Source organism: Chinchilla lanigera, unplaced genomic scaffold (assembly GCF_000276665.1).
Source record: "Chinchilla lanigera isolate Chin_1 unplaced genomic scaffold, ChiLan1.0 scaffold00008, whole genome shotgun sequence".
Taxonomy (NCBI): domain Eukaryota; kingdom Metazoa; phylum Chordata; class Mammalia; order Rodentia; family Chinchillidae; genus Chinchilla; species Chinchilla lanigera.
The window spans coordinates 10,648,221-10,669,913 of record NW_004955409.1 but is presented as its reverse complement, the minus strand read 5'-3'; the positions used below and the strand labels follow the sequence as shown (position 1 = coordinate 10,669,913).

At 35.7% G+C, this 21,693-nt stretch overlaps 1 protein-coding gene across 2 annotated transcripts in view; it reads right to left on the bottom strand.

Moving 5' to 3' along the window:
* The window catches only part of Txndc16 (thioredoxin domain containing 16), a gene marked incomplete in the record, with an annotated part of 86,689 nt that overhangs the window by 10,468 nt on the left and 54,528 nt on the right, over positions 1-21,693 (bottom strand). For both annotated transcript variants that reach the window (XM_005376781.2, XM_013510324.1), the window contains 8 exon segments: positions 189-349; positions 3,134-3,272; positions 4,743-4,827; positions 10,520-10,656; positions 10,980-11,148; positions 14,696-14,755; positions 15,346-15,489; positions 19,899-20,022. In XM_005376781.2, coding sequence (XP_005376838.2) covers positions 189-349; positions 3,134-3,272; positions 4,743-4,827; positions 10,520-10,656; positions 10,980-11,148; positions 14,696-14,755; positions 15,346-15,489; positions 19,899-20,022 — 1,019 coding nt within the window.

Here is a 21,693-nt window from a genome sequence, read left to right as displayed (position 1 = left end):
AAAAGATGCAATCCAAAACAAGATCATCTTGGATACTGTCTGCAGGACTTTAGTTACTAAAATAGCATGAAAATGTACTTGACCTCATACTAACTCCTAACACAGAGTGACAGGGTATCATTTCCTAATGAAAATATAATTATATGTTCTTTGCCTTTTACAGATGAGAAAAAGTAAAACCGACTTACAGATTTAGCCAGCAAGGAGTAAATGAATCCAAGTGCTTCTGCTCCACTAGTGTCAGTATTGCTTTTCTATACTGAGGATCCATGCTGCCATCGCTGAATAAAATAAGTAATGGTTTCTGAAGTCTGAAATAAGCGGGAAGATTTTCCACAGTGATTTCTGGCTGTTACAACAGAAGGATCAAACCAAACCAAACAGAACAAAAGAGAAAGAAAACAAAAAGCAAAATAAAAAACATGCAAATTATGACGGACAAAATAGAAAACAACATTCAAATCACTCCTACAATTTGAGTTCACAAAATGTAATTCAAACATGTTTTCATTTAAGTAGACTTACCATGCTAACTAATAATTATAAATTTCTTTTTTTTTTTGGTTTTTCTGTGGTACCAGGAACCGAACTCACGACCTTGCGCTTGCCAATTAATTATAAATTTCAAGACTTTCTTATTCAATCCCACATCTAACGAGTTTTTGCAGTAAAATTACTAATACTCTTTAAGAATAAATTTAATATTCCTACTAATTGCTTATGCCAACAGCTAGACCAGGTTAGCAAACATATACATGAGTAACAGAAAAAAAAACTTTTGTTACATTTTCACTCTACTAAAATTTAAGTAAAAATACAAGCAGAAATTTAAAAATATAACCTTTTAATAGTTCTACGACTACTTAAAAACTAGTTAAATTTTACTTTTTCCAACATTGTGGATATGTCGGCATAATTAAAATAAAGATATACTAAAGAAAATCCAAAAACAAATCTCACCTCTTTTGAGATTAAAATAACTAAGAGAAATTTAACAAGGAATTAGAAATCTAATCCTTTTACCATTTTATTCTTAATAAAAACATAGTAATCGTTTTAAATATATATTTATAAAAGACAATCTGTCAAGGTGTCAGTACTAAGAATCAGAAAGAGCAACAAACTAGGATTTAAAACAGCAATGACTCATAACAGCAAACCTACCATTTCCCAAATTCAGTACCACATCTACTGGTACACCCTGTGGATATACCTCTGAGCTAACAAATCATCCGCTAACTATCAAATGAGAAAACACACAGAGAGGGTAACTTGCTAAAAAGGAAGGTAAGGAAGCGCATGAGTCATTTTAGAAAGTAGTATTTGAGCTGGACCTTCCATAAGGAACATGCTCTTGCCAGAGTGAGGTGTGCACTTGACTGGGGATGTCAGATACAGAGAATATGGTGGAGAGCTGCTCAGGCATAAAGAACATTGGGAATCAGTACAACGAGGAAGGCAAGAGACAAATGCGGCTGTGAGACCAGACGGGTGAGGCTCTGACGACTTCACTAGCTTGTGGGAATACGGACAGGATTTTTGTCTCAGATTGGTGGTGCGGATAGCACTGTTTTCAGAAAGATGACTAACTGGAATAAGAATTTCTAAAAGATCAGTGAAGGACACTGCTTTTTCCTGTATCTGTCAGAAAAGAGGGGGACATTTAAAAGACAAATATCCCTCAAGAGGAAACTGGTTAAGTTATGGAACATTAGTACAACAGAGTATTATGCACATATTAAAAACCAATACACATATGTATATTCCTTTATAAAAATACTCTTACTATAAAAAGACATGCATAATTTTTTTTAAGTTTGGGGAAATATATTCCCAAATTTAGATTTTAAGAAATTATGGTTGATTCTACTTTTTCTTTACCATTTTCTGTATTGTCTAAGACTTCTAAAATTTCTATGCTGTGTATATGTTAAGAGAATATTTACTTAATAGTGTCATTGAAAACAATGTTAGCCGTCCATGATAGCTCATACCTGTAATCCCAGCACTCTGGGAGACTGAGGTAGGAGGATCACATATTTTGAGCCCAGCCTGGGCAATTTAAAGACTTAGCAAGACCCTGTCTCAAAATTAAAAATAAAAAAGGGCTGAGGGTATAACTCAGTGTGAAGGCCATAGGTTCAACCCTCAGTACCATAGAAAAAAAGTTACTGCATCATTCTTTTTTTTTTTGGTACCAGGAATCGAACTCGGGACCTTGCGCTTGCCAGGCAGGCACCTGTGCCACTGAGCTATATCCCCAGCCTAGTTACTGCAATAAATAATTTAGAAAACTATATCCTGAGAGTATTAACACAATGATTTGATTAATTATAACCTGTGGCTTTGATGAAGGGAGAGAGAGGACAGAATCAAGATCACAAAGAGACTTATAGTCAGTCATTCATTTGAGCCCTAAAAGCATTCACATTCAGGACAACACAAGAAGCACAGTAACAGGAGGACATTCATTCCCTGTGTGACTTTAGAAGTGTAGAACTACACAGTTATAGTAGTCTAGCTATGCTTAATAGAATATAAAGCAAGCGCAATCGAGTAATCTGTGTTGTACCAGTTGTGCCCTTGAATCCACTATCATATAAAGCATTGAAAAAGGCCTTTCAATGTTAGACAGTGTTTCAAAACTAAATAAATAACAATGACAGCTATTTGTTGAGCGCTTACTAAGGGCCAGAGGCTATACACAAGCGTCACCCATCCTACCTTCTTTAGGCTCACACTAATTCTTCGCAGCGGGTGCTGCTATGACCTACACTTCACACATGTGGAAACTGAGGCGCAGAAAGGTACTGGGTAGCCAGTAAGGAACTGAGCAAGGATCTGGAGCCAGGCAGCCTGGCCTTCTGTGATACGCTTGCTTTATGACGAGTTTCAACCCAGATTAAGTCCTTGGGCTGACCTTCTGCCACACTGGTCTCAGCAAGACATGAGAATCTATGTATGGCAGGGGCTAAAAAAGCTGGATGTATCATCAACAAACAGCCAAACACAGCAACCCAGCGAATCTTCACCCGCAGAGTGTAATGCCCTGTGCCACCAAAGGCTGGGAAACCGTGTGCTCGCTGATCAAGACTGTATTTCAAATACCACCCTTTCTATAAAGTTTACTCACGAATGTCTCCTGTAACGCGTCTGTTATTATCTGCACTATGTCTTGCGCGCGGGTGCCGGCCAGTGGAATGCTCGCTCTCTTGCCATCTCTGGGTCTGGCAAGCAGCAGGGCTGGAAGAGTCGCAGCATATTTATTTGCCCTACGGAAAAATGTAGTATTGACATTCACAACCAAAATACAGCAAGTCATTAGAAACAAAACATGAGGCCCAAAGGTCACAGCAACTGAAAAGCCCTACTGCTCGGGGAAAAAAAAATTGGTTTCCAGGCAAATTGATCTTCTATACGAAGCTAAGAAAATTCAGGAGCCTTGACAACCATGAGTAAAGGAAAGCAACAGATAATAATCTAGCCAGATTCTCTTCCCACTGCCACTGACCTGTCAAGAATGTGTCTGAATAGGATCGGAACACACCACCCCTGAGCTAAGAAGATGGGCACTAAGGAGACACCGTACCTGCCAGGTACTATACTCGCGGCCCTGGTTATACTTCCTTGAACCCTCAGAACATCCCTACAAAGTGGCCTCCACACTTCCATCTTACAGACGAAGAAATAGAATTCTGAGTTCAAATGAGGTGCTCCGGACACAGGGTGTGTATGTGCTCTCTCTACAGACAAGAACCCACATCTAGCCTCCCCCCACTTTTGCCAACTGAACCTGAAAGAAAATGCCCTGAATTAAATAGAAAAAAATGCTTTGTGTGAAATTACCAACGAGATGGTCACATGTGCAAAAGTTTTGCCTCTGCCAGAATGGAGTATTGGCGCTAAAATAATACAAGGGCTGCAGGGAGCCCAGTGTTCGTATCACCTATGGAGAGCCTCTTACTTGGCCAGTTGGTTATAAGCAAAACACTCTGAAATCTACCAACCTGGCTCTTAGTGCCACAGTTAAATATGCACCGACAGTAGAAAACAGTAGGTGATTACATACTGTCAAGTGGATAGGTCTCATATTTACAGGTTTAGTGTGTATTTTTCAAAAATAACTGATTTCACCAAATGAACAAAAGCCTCATCATCAAGAGCAGTGTTCAAAATGAAAGATTTAAACTCAGAAGTCACAACTAGGAATATTATAGACAGAAGGTAAGAATAATTACCGGAGTTTAACAAGCCCATCTGCATGTGGAAATGCGCCTGTATTGCAGAACGTTTTATGTATCAGTAAGTCTCCAAATTTGCAGCCCAGGCTTTTATCCCACAATGACTAAATCTGGTATTCACAGCCGCCCCATCTTCCACAAGGCAACTTAAGTGGCTTAAAAAGTGCTGATTTTTGTAAACATATACTTTGGTAGCAAATATAAACTGAGATGCTTATGAGAGAAAATTTTCAAAAATTTTCAAAATCTGTCATAGCTCCACCAAAACTGCAAGGAATAGAACCCAAAGAGGAAAATTTTTATAGGAATGAGGATTAGCCCAAAGTGAAAGAATATTTAAAGAATCTGAATAGCCTAGTGCGTCTCAGATCTTCCCAGAAGGAAATTAAACATGTATTTATGCCGCTGTTACTACCTTCCTACGTCAGCTGTGTACAGGCAATCGACACATTATACTGCATAGCTTCTTCCTCCCTCAAATTAGAAAAGCAATAAACTTACAGTATCCACACGTCTTCTCCAGAATACATTCCAGTGAGGACACATCCTTTTAAGTAGTTTCCTGCTTCAGTGAAATCTTCTTTTGCTATAAATACACAGACACAACAAACTCTGAAACTATTATCAATTGATGAACAGACTTATAGAGGGTAGCACTTTGTTATTATTTAATTATAAGGATAAACATGTAAGTATAGATGTATTATATTACTTAATGGCTTTAAAATAAATTGGAATAGTTTTAAAATACATCTGTTTTATGACATCAGATTATGAAAGAAATGTAAATTGATGTAACAAAGTTTCCTAAACAAATGTACTTTAAAAGTGACTTATAGGGTTGGGGATGTGGCTCAGTAGTAGAGTTCTTGCCTTGCATACACAAGGCCCTGGGTTCGATCCCCAGCACCAGAAAAACAAAACAAAACAAAACAAAACAAAACAAAAAAGTGATTTATAGCTGGGTGTGGCAGCACATGCCTGCAATCCCAGTACTCGAAAGGCTGAGGCAGGAGGATCGTTGTGAGTTCGAGACCAGCCTGGGCTACAAAGTGAGCTCAAGGGCAGCCTGAACTGCACGGTGAGACCCTGTCTCAAAAAAAGACAAAAAAATAAAAAAATAAAAGTGATCTATAAAGTTTACAGTACTCTAGTCAGGGTGACTGCATAAGTATTTATTGTTTTTTTAATTTACTCCTAAGGAAGGGTAAACGGAGACAGCCATAAAATGTTACATATTAGGTCAGGGATATAGCTCAGTGGCACAGCACCTGCCTGGCAAGTGCAATGTTCTGAGTTTGATTTCCAGGACCAAAAAAAAAAAAAAGGAAATACTATATATTAAAGTTACAAAATGTAAAAATGCCTATATGCAAAAAAAAAAAAGAAGTCCAAAAATTCTAGTCTTTCAAACAGTGTCTGTTAGGTTCTTCAGCTATGGAGAACTTGAGTCTTATTTCCTGTACTTTCTGTAATGTATTTTTGTTACTTTTAAACTTTGACTCGTATGTGTGTCCATCTTTTTCCATTGTTATGATACATATATCAAAAGTAAAATTATTATTTCTGTAGCTTTGTGAATACAGTACATTTCCACAAATGATGGCATACTGTGGGTCATGGTAATGATTATCTTAGAACCAAGAAGCAAATTTGCATTAAATCACTGCAAAGAGAAAAGAGCAGAGGTGGGTTTACAGGTAAATGAAGTATTTTTGCCACACGAAGGTCAACTGGGAGCTCAGCTCCAAGTACAAGATCAACAGCGGCTCAAGCAGCAAAATATTGATGACGGGAAGTGGACCTTAAAGCAGCAGCAGAGCTGGGCGTGCCGCACCCACCGGTCACACCCAGCGGTCAGCACGTCTTCGGGAAAGGCAAAGTTTTTTCTTCCCCAGGGTGTATACTTTCCGCAGGATTAAGAAGCCTCCTCTGGAGGAAAGCAAACCTACCACAACAACTCAGCCCACAGGCAGCATGTGAGCTCAGTTACAATGTAAGCTTAATGAGAAACTGATAACACATTAAAAGTATTTTTAGCCTGTGATTTCCAAAATAGAAAAGACTCATAAGACAAAAAGCAACTTAAAAATAGAATGCCTACACTTTCACTTCTAAGAGAAAACAGAGCCAAATTCTAAATCAGTGACATAATGGAAGATGTGTCAGCTCCTCTTTTGATACGCAGCAGTGGAAAACATACCAATATTCTCATATAGTTTCTCAGATGGAAGCCTCTCTAACTCATGAATGTGCTTCCTCCAGATTACTGAGGGCTAAACTTTGACCACCTGCAGTGTTTTCTGAACTTTCTACACAATTATCCCCTCCTGTTTTACTGCACGAACTCTTCTCCTTGTTTTAGTGGTTTTATTGTATTTGTGCTTTTTATTGTCTGAAGACTCAAATTCTTCTTGGAAGGACGTCTAGCAAAAAGAATAAATGAGAACTTCAGGGCCCCGGGCAACTAAAATGCATGGAAGACAAAGTCAACAGGAGGAGCAAGAACATTAGCAAGGGGAGAATTCAAACAAACTGCCTTCTGAGAATGGTAAGCCACTTTTCAGTAAGTGCCTTTGGCTTTCATTTTTAAAGATTTTTAAAGCAACATAAAAAATACTAAACATAAATTGGTAGAAACATTTAATAAGCAGTTAACAGTGTCTACAAATATAATTCAAGATGAGAGAAAAAGATGGGGGGACCTTTCTTTCCATAAAATATTCTTGAGAGAGTTCATTCAGAATTTGAAATTCATCTGAAAGAAAAAAAATAGGGGGAAGTTTGCTAGACAAAGGTCAGAGTTAGCATAGCGAAGAAAACACAAAGGGTTTTGTTACCCATTCAAGAGGCCACCATGTTCAAAGTCAGCAAATAATATTATCACAATTACTACTGGTCAGAAAAAACACCTTGCATGTACCTTTCCTTGAGAACTTACTGAAAGATACACTTCTATGAAACAAGAGATAAAGAGGCAGAGTATAAGAGAAGTTGTGATATTTAAAGAAACAGTAGCTTATGATGCTATAGAAAACTATTAAAGTAAAAGTAATTGCTATAAGCATTGTGTCAAAAATGAATGCAAAAACATTAATTTGAAATTCACCAAAAATAATACAAATTAATAGAAGGACAGAGGTACAGGTACTTATATAAGATAAATTCATAGATGGACTGATATATAGGAACATACGGCACTGGTGGAAAATATAAGTTGCTGGTTCTACAGATGTTCATAGCAAAATTCTTTCAACTCTGTTGCATGTTTAAAATGTTGGAAAAGTAAACATAAAAGATACTTGAAAGAGAAATGTACAATGCAAAAAAAACAGACCAGCAACAATGCTAACCTGAGTCCATACTAAGAAGCTTATACAGATTAAAAAAAAAAAACTTACAGAAGAAATGAAAAACATCTTTGCTTTCAAGAAGAGTAAAAAAAAAAAGGTCTTTGATTTTATAGGATAAGGTACATTTGTAACAAACATCTCTAACCCCATAGAAAATACAAGAAGTCTACTCTATACAGAAAATAATTACAGTAAAGAAAAGCCTAAAAACACTAGTAAACCAAAACAAGTAGCAGACATCCAGTGTGTTAAGATCATAAATGTAACTGGCTAATGCTCATCTGGAAGAGATGAAAATTTTTTTGAAAAGGCAAGAAAACATAAAGTAAACAAATAAACTTGATCAGTTTTATATTTAACATACATTATACATATAGTTTTCTGGTGACGGGGAAATCACATAGAAGTGGAGAAAAAAAGGGTAATTGTTAACTACTTTTTTCTAAGTAAGTAAGAAGTTACTCTAAGTAAGTAAGTTTTCTCATTAAGTTGGTCTCTAAACTCATATACCATGCACTAAAATATCTAAATGGTTCAAATCTTTTTAAAAAGAAAAAATATACATTAAAGGACAGAAAGTGAAAAGGCAACCTACAGAATGGGAGAAAATGTTTGTAAATCAAATGTCTGATGAAGGGTTATCCAGAATATATAAGAAACTTTCGTAACTCAACAACAAAAATTGCAAACAACCCAATTTTTCAAAAAACATGAGTGAAGAACTTGAGCAGGCATTTCTCCAAAGAAGATACTACAACAGCCAAAAGCATAATGAAATGACATTCGGACAGGTGTGCGGAGGCACACTTGCAATGTTAGCACTCAGGAGAAGGCAGGAAGATTGCAAGGCTGAGCTCAGCCCAAGCAACTTAGGAAGACTCTTTCAAAAATTTAAAAATGCTGGGGATATAGCTCATAAGGTGCAAAGACCCCAAGTTCAATCTCTGTTACACACACACACACACACACACACACACACACACACACACGAAAAAAAGAGAGAAAAAAGAACATCACTAACCTTTAGAGAAATGCAAATTAAAACTACAGTGAGAGGTATCACCTCACACTCATTAAGATTACCTACTATGGTATCAAAAATAAATAACAAGTGTTGGCAAGAATATTGGAAAACTGGAACCTCCTGAACTCTGTTAGTATGAATGTAAAATGATACAGTATAGACAATAGTACTGTGGCCCCTCAAAAAATTAAAAACGGAATTACCATATGATCCAAAAATTCCACTTACAAGGATATATCCAAAAGAACTACAGCAAAGTCTCAAAGAGATATTTTAGTTTTGCTTTTTTGTTTTTTGGGGTTTTTCTGGTACCAGGAATCAAACTCATGACCTCAAGCTTGCCAGGCAGGTGCTTATGCCACTGAGCTATATCCCCAACCCTCAATGAGATATTTTATACCCATACTTATATCAGCCTTATTCACAATAGTCAAGAAACAAAAGCATCCTGAGCATTCACGGATGGATGGATGGATGGATGGATGGATGGATGGATGGATGGATGGATGGATGAATGAAGAAAATGTGGTACACACACAGAGGCACATTATTCAGACTCATGGTGAGAGGAAATCCTGACACACGCTATAGGTGCACATAAACTGAAAGTAGAATGGAAGTTATAAGGATCTGAAAGAGTGGGAAATGGAGTGCAATTGTTTATTGGATGTAGTGTTTCAGTTTTGCAAAATGAAAAAGTTCTAGACGTTAGTTGTACAACAATGTTAATACTTAACATAGTGAAATACACACCCCAGAATAGTTAAGATGATAAATTTTATGTTATGTGTATTTTACTACAATTGTTAAAAAGAAAAATATTTACAACAATAAGTCAATATAAGCCTCATGCAATGGTGCATGCCTATAGTCCCAGCACTTGAGAGGCTGAGGCAGGAGGATCGTAAGTTTAAGTCTCACCTGGGCAACTCAGCAATACCCTATTTGAAAGTATAAAATAGAAAGGGCTGGTATGCAACTCAGTGTGAAGTCCCTAGGTTCAATCTCTAGTACTGCCAAGAAACAAGATATAAATTAAAGAAAATATATGCTAAACCAATATACATATATATATGAATGAATTAACTGATAAAAATTTTTATAGCTATAAGCAATGGAAGAAATCTCAAAATCAAGAGATTTGAAAACAAAATTTTAAACTGTTACATATAAATTATTATTAAGCAAAGTTAAAAAGAAAAAGTAGAAAAAATGATTGGAACACAATGACAAAAGCTTAAAATGCTTCACCTGTGAAGATCTCATACTAATTCACTAAACAAAACACTAAAACCTCATTTAGAAAATGAGTAGTGCACACAACATAAAATTTACAAAAGACAAAGTTGTTCTACTGGGAACCTAACGCCCTTAAATCCATATAAAGACTCAAAAATGTTCTTCATATATAGGGAAAAAAGAAAACAGCATAAATACCACTTGTAAAAAAACTATAGTGGGGGTTGGAGATACAGCTCAGTGGCACAGGCGCTTGCTTGGCAAGTGCAAGGTCCTGAGTTCGATTCCTGGTACCAAAAAAAAAAAAAGAAACTATAGTGTATGTGTATTCATTCAATCAAATATTATATAGCCATGATGTTTATGAAGAATATTAATCACATAGGAAAATATACCAAGGTCATGTTAAATAAAATAAAAATAGAAAAATACTAACTTAGTACACAGTGTTAGCCCAATTACACTGAACATATACAAGGATATAATTAACACACAGGTGTGCAGAAAAAATACAGAGTGACATCAAAAATTTAACAGCATTTACAGCTTAATTTTTTCCTCATAATTCTCCATACTTTTAAAGTTCTTTTAAAAAAGAAAAAACTGGAGGCAATGAGTGTTTAATTATGCAATCTCTATTTTAAAAGCTCAACTCTACTTACTTGTTGTCATGGTTGGACTAAATAGTCCCAGTACTGACAAGCTAGAGTAGGTAATCAGGTCTTCATATAATTCCCCATTTAAATATTCTTCTGCTTCTTGGATTGATGTTATATTCACTGGACATGAGATCCTGTTGCTGGATGAATATATAACTATATTCAAATTTAATTTTCAAAAATTTTTTCAGTTTGTTAGAAATATTTGAATTCACCAATTTATTACACAAGATAAATTCTGACAAAATAAAAATAATTATTCTTTAAAAAAATCAGCTTTGATAAACAAAGTATTTCTCCAGAAGTGATCAAATGTACAAAGACAGACCCTTTTTATGAATATTTACTGTGATCGAGTCTAGTAAATGCCCTCATCTATTCGAAGTAATCAACAGATCATGAGAATCAGAACCTCTACACACACCCCTAAACACAGAAACCTTAAGCGAAGCTAAATACTTACAGCTGGATAAACTTCAGGAGCTCTTCAGTTCCCAACACACCAGCGTAAGATACAGGGTTCTCACCCTTCTTGTACAGCTTTACAGCAGGAAATGCAGTAACATTTTGCTTAGTACACACATCAGACCAATCTGCACAGTTTATTCTAGCAAGCAGCATGGCAGACGTGCCTGAATTAAAGGAAAATGCATGTTTTAAAACAAATACTAATGTAGCCATCTGCTTAAGCGTTCAGTATCTTCCTATCCTGTTCTTATTTTAACCTCTCAGCATGAAAGATTTCTGCTGAAATACTCTTCCTCTGATTTTTGTGACACCTTCCCCCTCAGCTTTTCCCCTGTCTCTCTAGCTTCTCTCTTTGGTCCTTTTTGAGGGGGTTTCTGTTAGTGAAGTCGGGAGTTCCTCCGGCTCTGCCTAAATTGTCTTAGACTCAGTTCCTAGATAATGTCAATAACCATGAATAATCTAATGAATCCTAAATCTGTATCTCTGGCCCTGGCCCCTCCTTGAAGTTTCAGATCTATGTATCTTTAACAGCTTTCTCTGTTTCCTGATGGAATCATCCTCAAATCCAATGAAGTCTAAAACATCGTTTCTTTCCTGGGTCTATCGGTGAAGGCTGCTACTCTTGTGCAATGCAGAAAGTAAAGCATCCTTTTTCATGCTTCCCCGTTCCTAAGGCCCCGTGTCTAATCAATTAGTATGCCTTTTTAATTCTACCACCCAAATTTTAAATGCCTCTGACTACTGTCCCTTTCTCTTTACTGTGTTGTATTTCTACAAAATAAATACCGTACGCTTCTAGTTCACTTCCCTGAATTCAATGTCTCTACAATAACGAGTACTAAAGTTACCTTTTCAAATCTCAGATCTGTTCTGGTGTCAGCACTCTCTCGACCCTGTCTGGGTCCCAGTTCCCCACACCTAAGCTTTGTGGAGCTACGTCCGTCTCTGGATGTGTGTCTACTTCAGCGCCTTCCGATACATCTCTGACAAAGCCACGCGGCTTTCCTTATCTCCTTGAGCGGTCAGGTACTCATTCACACGGTTATCTGATTAATGTCCGTCTCTGCCAGGAGGCCCTTGAAAGAAGGGACTGTCTGTTTCACTCCCCATTTACTCTCAGTATCAGTGATAAATGACGTACACGAAACTCATCTAGGGCTTCAGAAACCCATCCCTAGTTAAATACTGCATTTCTTTTCAGTTTAAAGCACTGCATGGTGGAATCCAATGCACAAATTCCTACTTTTTCTATATAATAAAATATGTAAATTTCTCTAAAATATGTAAATCAGAGTGAAATGAGATAAAAACCAAATAGAACAAGTAAATATTTAAAAGTTATAAAGCTGCCTATAGAGAAGTTACTATCTTAAAATGCTTATTTTCTTTTTGTAAAATGGTTTCAACATCTACTCCTATTTCAATCTTAATAGTCTAGCTACCAAAAGGAAGAAAGAAATTCTAATAAGAAATAAACCTTAGTATCATATTAAATCAAATAAGAAATCTCTGTATCAGGTTAAGATACAGTCTAAGTGTAACTTCACCATATGATGCAAATTTAAAATGTAATAGTTCACTACCAAAAGTTTTCAATGATGAAAACTCATCTTTATAGTTTAAATATTCTTGATTATACCTCACAGGGGCAAAAACTCATCACTTCATGTTTAGTGCTGGCACTGATAACACAAACAACATCTAAGTCACCGTGAAATTCCCGGTGCTCAGCCCAACATCCATTGTACAGTATCTACTCAGCGAAAATGTAGGGGATGTATACTGGTATTTCTTCACAAGCAAATTTAAATTTTTAAAAATATATCAATACCTGAGTATCTTATAAACATTTAAACAAAAAGTAGTCATTATTCTTTCTAAAAATCAAACCTGTTAAGTCACTTCTCTATGAAGTTCTTCTATTCTTTTTTTTAAGTTCTCCTATTCTTTATTCCTGTCATCAGTAAATATATGGCAATGACCGTTCACATGACCGTAACATTCTGTCCAGCTGAGCACGGAATGTGGTGCATCACACACCAGTTATCTCTCTCTCCCATTAGCATCATCAACACACCTACCTCTGTTAAAAATGTTGATAGTATTTCATCTCTATAAAACTGAAAACCCTGATGTTACATTTAAGTCTGGAAAAAGAATACTGACACATGTTAATAAAAAGTTATAAGGCTGCTTATACTGAAATAATTTAAAATTTTTATTTTCTATAAAATGGTTTCAGTGTTATATTTCAATCTGAATAGTCTATTATTCTGAGACATATACAGTATTAGATCCATATACCTTATCAAAGCATTAATTTCAAACAGAACTCCTAATTTTAAGGAAAAAAAAAAAGATTCTTTGTTACAGATACTATGTAAGTACAAAAATTTGACATTTGCTGCCACCTTGTGACTGAGAAAAAAATAATTCTTCATTGTTTTAACCAGAGATGAAAAATGGATTATTCCCAAGTAGTCAATATGAAAGATTATAGGATTAATGTCCAAAGTACTACAACATTTTCCTAATCCAAAGTGCTTCAAAAATCTGAAATTTCTTGACTGTCAACATTAAATATTATAAATAAAAAATTCTACACCTAACCCTGTGTGGGAGATAACAGCGAAAATCCAGGTGCATAAAAATGCTACATAAATTTATCTTCATAAATATCTTATGTGGATAGTATGTATACGAAATATATATGAATTCTGTATTTACACTTAGGTCCTACCCCAAGATACCTCATTATACAGATGCAAATACCCTAATTCTGAGAAAATCCAAAACATTTCTGGTTCCAAGCATCTCAGGCAAGGGACACTTAACACTGAAACTAGGTTTCAATACAGACACAAAACACTACAGTTATTTGTACCATGTATCTTAACTTTAAGCTCCACCCTGAACTTTGAAAGTAATTTATTTATCTGACTTCTAACTACTAATAGGATTGTTATTCACGAAGAACATATTGAATAAAAAGGAAAGCAAGTCTTGGGCTGTTTTTTTTGTACAAATACAAAACTAAATATTGGATAGCATTCCCAGAATAGGCAAGAATAATAAGCCTGTTTAACTATCACAGGATCTAGTTACAAGATAAAAAGGGAAGGAGAAAATCATATTACAGACACAAAACATGATACATTCTGTTTTAGTCAAAGGACTATAAAACTATGCCCATCTAATCCATCACTAACGCTTTTACTAACAGGCCTCCCTATTTTTCCCTATGTCTTTACTGAGACGATGTCAAACACATTGTAATTTAAAGTCCAATCCTTGAATTTTTCCTTGCCTACCACCAGATTAGGCTTCCTAGAATAAATAAAATAAAAATATTTTGCCTATTAAGAAATAGCCTAGTCCATGAAGAGTTTAACTATATATAACTTCAAGAACATTGGGATCTTTCAGCTTCCATTAGTCTGTGAGACTAGGGCCTACCTATCAATTTTTATCTCTGGTATTTAATAGGAACTGGCATGGAGCAGGTTTAGTACAGGGGCCTTCCTACTTCCAGCAATCACAGTCTCATGAGATAATCAAAATGAGTGCTTCTGAGTATTTCTAATATTCTGAATTTATTTACTGTTTTAACCTTGGAGACACAAACCTAGTAACCTGAAATTTTATGCGGTTCTCTGCATCTTTAGTATGACACAGTTTAACAAAAAGCTACAACTCACAATCAGGAAATACCTTTCAATTTGACCGCCACATCAATATAGGATTGCAGAAAGGCCATGGATACTGCTTGCCCTGTATTAAAATTTTTTTAAATGTCAATAGATGCTTCAACACATTCATTTCCAAAGCTTCCATACTTATTATACTCAACAAACATGGACTTATGGATTTTTGCAAAATTGCTATTTCAAAATAGTATAGATTACTCAGTGTTGTCCAACCTCTAAAAGGGTTCCCAATGCAACCATTCTTCTGCATTAGTATTGCAAGCAATGTGCTTGCCTCACAGCACATATACTAAAAGTATTGCACGTAACCTAGTGAAATGGCTATCCTACAAAGACAAAAGCAATATATTTCTTTTAAATCTATAATAATTGCTAACATATTAAAAGCCATGACTTTGAATCATAATATTTTTAAATTATTTAGTTGAATACCTACTTAAATCATCAACCTTTAATTTATACATTACATATATAGAGTACATACAATCAGTTTCACCCCTTAGGATCAGATAGAAGTAAGTGGACTGAACCATACTGAAGTATGCAGCAGGACATATAAAAGCTGACAATATGCAATAGACAGAGTGAAAGCAATTGAGTCTACTTTAAATATCCTACTATATAACACAGTCTCCTCGAAAGACTCAAACTTACAACCAGCATAGAAGAGCACAATGCTGTCAGAAGCCATCACAGTCCTGCTGAACGTCTCTTCTGTAAGTTCCACGGTCAGTTCCAAAGGTAACTGTCTTTTCCTATCTCTGAAAACAGTTTCTGCCACTTCATCATCTTGAATATCTAAAATGTTTTTAAAAAATGACTGTGAACACAGATTTCTACTTAAACGTACTTAAACTCGTCTCATAAGGAAGTGTTTGAAGATTTCCTTTTTTCATTTTAAAGAGAATTTAAAATAACAACAACATAGACAAAAACAAGACAAAGCAAAAACAATAAAAATGATATAGGGCTTCAAAACAGAATGATAGGAATTAACAGTGGTTGTTATATTACATATTGTTATCGTCAGTGAAGTTGCTCAGATGACCAGATATAAGAATGCAAGATTGATCAAAAACTGCACATTTTATAAAAATTCCTGAACTCATACTGCCTAACTAGTTGGAATGTATGATATTTAGAAAACTTTCCATGTTGCATGGCTTCCACTCTTAAAGGACCCAGAGATGCTTTCTGACCCAGAAATGTCAAGCTCACTTAATTCCATAAGTAATTACTTCACTTTACTCTACAAATGATATAAATGTTGCTGTCCCGTTTCTAATCACAGTAGTAATTATTAATCCCCAAGGACTCTACATCCATATTTGATAGTGTTTAGCTTCTGCTACATGCCAAGCACTTTAAACACAAGTGGTGAAAACACAGCTCTAGACACTGACCACATGGAAGAGCCAAACGATGAACTGATCAATGAATACACTATAAATTCTTATCAGTTCATGAAGGAAGGTAAAAGATAAGTGAGAGATTACAACAGGGAAATTTAGATTAGGAATATCTAAAGTGAACCACATAGAAAATTAAGAATGTTTTAAATGAAGAGAATGACAAGGAGGAACAAATGGGCTGAGAATTTTGGACTTTATCCTAAGTGCATGAAATTATGGACAGATTCTGAATATGTAAAAATCTTCCACTAACTTAGGTAGACTAATCAACAGCTTGATACATCGTTAGATCATGGATCCATCTGTGGATATGGTAAGAAAAAAACCCACACTTTCAATTTGTAAATATGCTACTGGAAGTTTATAAAATTTGCATAGTAATTTACAAGGGACATCTAACTTGGTAAGAGACAATTAAAGCTTCCTGGAAGAGTCTGTACCAGCCTGCTGTTAAAGGGAAAACGCAGGCAGACAGAAGCACAGCCATGAAGGCACACGGACCAAAGGGACGAGCACGGTGCTGCTGGAAATTCAAACACTGACCGGTCTCTGATCACGTTAAGGACTGTGAAAGTTTTAGACATATGATACTCACTTAATATCTTTAAAATTCTTATATTTATGAGCTACACAAGTGAGTACCTATGGAGGCAACTACCTATCTGGGATATGTGTAACAGTGGGTGGGGAGTGGTCAGAGCAGGTAAGCCATGAGCTGATGGTGACTTCGGCAAGTCACGGATACCAGGAATTTGTTCTATTATCCTGCCTACTTTATGGTATGTCCATAATTCTCTGCAATGGCACATGGAAAAGAAGGGAAAGAAGAAAGGAGGAAGACAATGCATGCAGAGACTTACAGTACCATTCTTCCATGTAATTTCTAATCCTATACAATAAAATTCTAGATCTGGATTTCACCACCCTCTCCAGCTATCTTCTAACTGCATGGTACACATAACTCTTTCAGTTGAATACTCAATGTTAAATACTCAACTCTGAATTTTAACAGTTACACTACATTAAAGAACTTTTATTTTATTTATTTATTTATTTATTTTGGTCTTTTTGAGACAGGGTCTTGCTATGCAGCTCAGGTTATCCTTGAGCTCATTTTGTAGTCCAGGCTGGCCTCGAACTCACAACGATCCTCCTGCCTCAGCCTCCCGAGTACTGGGATTACAGGGTGTGCCTTCACACCCGGCCATTAAAATACTTTGAAACACAACATTCCATGATGCTAAGAAGGTATGTCCTCAATACCAAAATTAGAAGTCAGGTTTCTTAGTTATTTTATGGTTTTTTCCTTCTTATTTATGTGAGATGTGTTTGAAATATATTATGGTTTAAATCACAACTCATATTTTCATTTCTATCAGTCTCTTCTTATCTCCCAGCTCATGCCTTATTCTCTTATTTTATTCTAACACCTCCCTTCCCTCTTTACTGTAGTTTTCTCTCTTAATAAGCTACCTCCTCTGTTAAACTTACTCTGTAGTTCTTTCACCTATTCATCAATACATACACACTCCTTATACATGTTTCCTTTTTCTTTTTACTATATTGCCCTTTTGTAGAACCCAAACTTTTTCATTCTGATTGACGCCTTGGCCATTCCTTTAGAAAACATTTGCCTTTGAGTTCTACTCACAGATGGTAAAAAATTCTTCCCTAAACTTCTTCTAGTATTCCTGGGAAGGATAATGTAAATGGGAAGGATACAAAGGGAACCAAAAAGCAATAATTCAGGGAACAAGAAACCAGAACCTAGGTCTGCCCAAGTTATCCCAAAGCTATGGCGAACTCCAGAGAGGAAAACAAGCAATTCTAACCCATGTAGATCAAAAAGAAGCTAGAGCTGAGCTCAAACCAGGAACTGGTCACCGGTTCATGATTAAAGCTCTAATTAAATATACAATGTGGGCTTTGATCTTAACAATGGATAAGCCTCATGAAAATAGTGTATAAATTGCTTTTTCAGCACTCATGATAATGATACTATGTGGTAGGACTAAAAAATCTGGTATTTAAATTTTTTAATACAATGGAGTATTACTCAGCTATAAAGAAAGATAAACTCAAGGCTTTTATAGGTAAATGGATGCAACTAGAGACCATACTCATAAATGAAATAAATCAGACCCGCATGTGTAAACATCACATTGTCTCCCTAGTGTAAGATGCTGAAAGAGTCAATAAAATCTGAAAGGTACAATAGATATTGTGAAAGGGAAAGAAACTGCTCAAAAAGAAAGAACAACTGAGATGAAGGAAAGGAGAAAAGAGAGAAGGAAAAAAATATACATATATATACAGAAGATGGCTAAGATAATCGTTCTACTAATTTCTATTCATTTATTAAAAGGTATAGTTAATGCTTAATTTTTTTGACCAGTTTTGCATGCTTGTATCTGGTAATCTGAACAACTACTTTGAAGACAACAATCTACAGTATAACAACCACTGACGAATTTAAAAAATTATTACAGTAAAAGATACATTGCCACTAATCCCCCTCAAAATACTCTCCTCACTTTGAACATACCTACCCCGCTACTCTTGCCACTCTCTGAAGCATCTCTGGAGTCCTCTTTTTGTGGCTACTTTGATACCCTGAATCAATTCAAGACATTTCCCTTTCATGGTCATTTTGACTTTGGGGAAGAGCAAGAAGTCACACGGTGTCAGATCTGGTGTCTAAGGGGGACGAGAACACACTGAAATGTTTTTACAAACCTGCCTTTCTGTTGGATGGCATTTGGGGGCAGCACTCACCACATTTCTGATCACATCTTATAAAAACACTGGTAAAGAAGGGCTTCCAGAACTGCTGCTCAGCGTGGCAAGAATGATGACATAACGTGTCTGAAGCAAGGAGGAGCATTTTGAGGGGGCTTAATAGCAATGTCTTTTACTGTAATAATTTTTTTAAATTCACCATATTTTTTGGTGACTCCTTGTATATAAAACACTCAAGTACTTACTAAAGGAGACATAAAAGTAAGCAACACATCATCCCTAACAGGTTATTTATAGACTAGTGAAGAAGAAAGAAAAGGAAGTGAGCAATCATAGAACAGGATTAATGTTATGAGAAAAGATACCAGAATAATAAAGATAATAAAGAAGTTCTATGTCAAGATGCTTTAATTCTAGTCCAGGCACCACTACATTCACTTGGGTGACCGTGGGCGGGTCACACAACTCTGCAGACACAGCCGCCTCATCTATAAAATGAGGGTGACACCAGTTAACTTGGAGGATAATAAAATTATCCTGGGCAAGAGCCATAAAATACTTCATAAATGTAAGCAATAAGACAAATAAAAAAACGGAAATAACTGTTTAACCGAAATAACTGTTAAAAGAAATATTAAAACACTATCAAAATTTATTCACTATACTACCAGCAATCAGATTCATTTAAAACTACAAACACAACTTCCTTTCCTATAAGGAATAATAAAAACGAAATATGTTGTGGCTCCTGAGTGGAGTTTTTAAACATGGAGTAGGCCAAACATGGAGTCGGCTGGAGAACTGGTTCAGAGGATAAAAACAGATGCAGGAACCCAGGAGCCTGACATAACCATACACATATACACTAAACAGAACAGTATCCTTATATCTTTTACCTAAGCAACTTGGTACAATGTGCTTCAAAACAAATTTCTCCAGGTCTCTTCACAGCCTCTTGAATGTGAAGACTTTCTATGAGAAAGGTAACCCACTGGAAAGCTTACTGACCTTGCAGGGGTTGGCAGGAAGCGGGGTGGTAAGTATTATAACTATTACCCATATCGGGATCTTCTATGTCATTATCTTCATTTTCTGGTATTTCCTCCATATGTGTATTATTTTCCACATGAGAAATTATGGAATCAACATCAGGTAACACCAAAAATTCCACTGGCACTTCCTAGAAATATGTTAATTTTTTAAATCATTAAAATATAGCAAAGCGTTTCAGTGTCTTACTTGTTTGACACTAAAATGAAACTAACCCTTTGAGTTTCACTTTTAAAATTAAAACAAAAAAGAAAACTCTACAGTTACCAATTACTTTATGCAAAGCATACTTATATAAAGATGGTGTACACTACTAAAAAATATGACGAAAAAGGGAATTGTCTCACTTGCTTTTTGTCACAGCTTCCTATCCTAAAGTCTATGAAATGTTTCACATACAATATCAAATCCTAACTCAAGATAGAATGGAAACATCATTTTATTGCAAATACAGCCAATTGGGATTGGTCATTTTATATTCCACAGAAATAAAAAAATACTTCATCTAAAATAATTCCAAGAAAAAGCACATTCTCAGGTAGTTTAAGAATATCTTATCATATTCTTATTCCATTGAGATCAACATTATTCCACTAAGATTGTATTCATTAATGCACAACTACTGCACTTTACACTCATGAAATTTTAGGCCATTAGATTAGCAAATCGTCCTTAATATATATGCTTGCTCAAACTGTTTTCTTACCCAAAATGTTCTATGGAGCTAATCAACTCTAAATCTAGCTTATAGAAAATACAAGAGAATAAAGAACAAGATAGACAAAAAGGAAAAAAAAAAGTACAGACAAATCTAGAATATAGAAAACCTATTCCCATTTCATTATATGAAAAGCCATTGTCTTAAGGGAAAAAAGGAGGAGAAATCTAAGATATTAAGAGATTTAGGAAACATAGCAAATACAATTTATAATCCTTGACTGGATTTTCCTTTCAAAAAACTATTTCTAGAAAATAATTTTAGGATGATAAAATTTAAATATAGACTGCTTAGAGAACAAGCTATCATATTAAGAAATTATTATAAGGCCAGGGATAGTGGCACACTCATGTAATCCCAGCACTTGGGAGACTGAGGCAGGAGAATCACTGCAAATTTGAGACCAGTCTGGACTACATAGTGAGTTCAAGCCCAGCCTGAACTACACAGAAAGACCCTGTCTCAAAAAAAAATTATAAATTTATAACAAGATTTTATATACATAGGATAATAATAGTTTTTAGAGTCATGCTACATATTTATGAGTAAAATGTCATATTATCTGTAACATTCTTTTAAAGTTTCAGAAAAATTATAGCTAAAGCAAAGAAGACAAAATGTTCACAGTTGAATCTAGGTGCTATGTATATGGCTGTTTATTCTATCTTCTATTGAACATTTAATTTTTTTCATAATAATATGTTTCAGAAAGGGATAAAAAGGGCTTTTATGAACTTAGTGCTATGCTTTGCATTAAACGTCTCCAAAGGCTCATGGGTGTAAAGGTTAGCCTGCCAGACTGCAGAGCATGTGGGGGGTGGCGAACTCTAGAAAGTGGGGCTGGTGGAAGAAGTTAGGTCATCGGTGTGTAACAATGCAGATGTGAAGGAAGATTCCAGGCAGGAACACTGTGCCTCACAATACTATCCTAACACACCAAAGCCACGCCCCTCCTCAAGGCCTCTTGCGCTCTCTCCATGTAGAACATTCTTTCCCCACATATCCATAGGTTTGTTCCTTTACTTTACTGTCACTTTTCCAAGATGGCATGCGTGACTACCCTCTGACCTTAACTCAATTTGT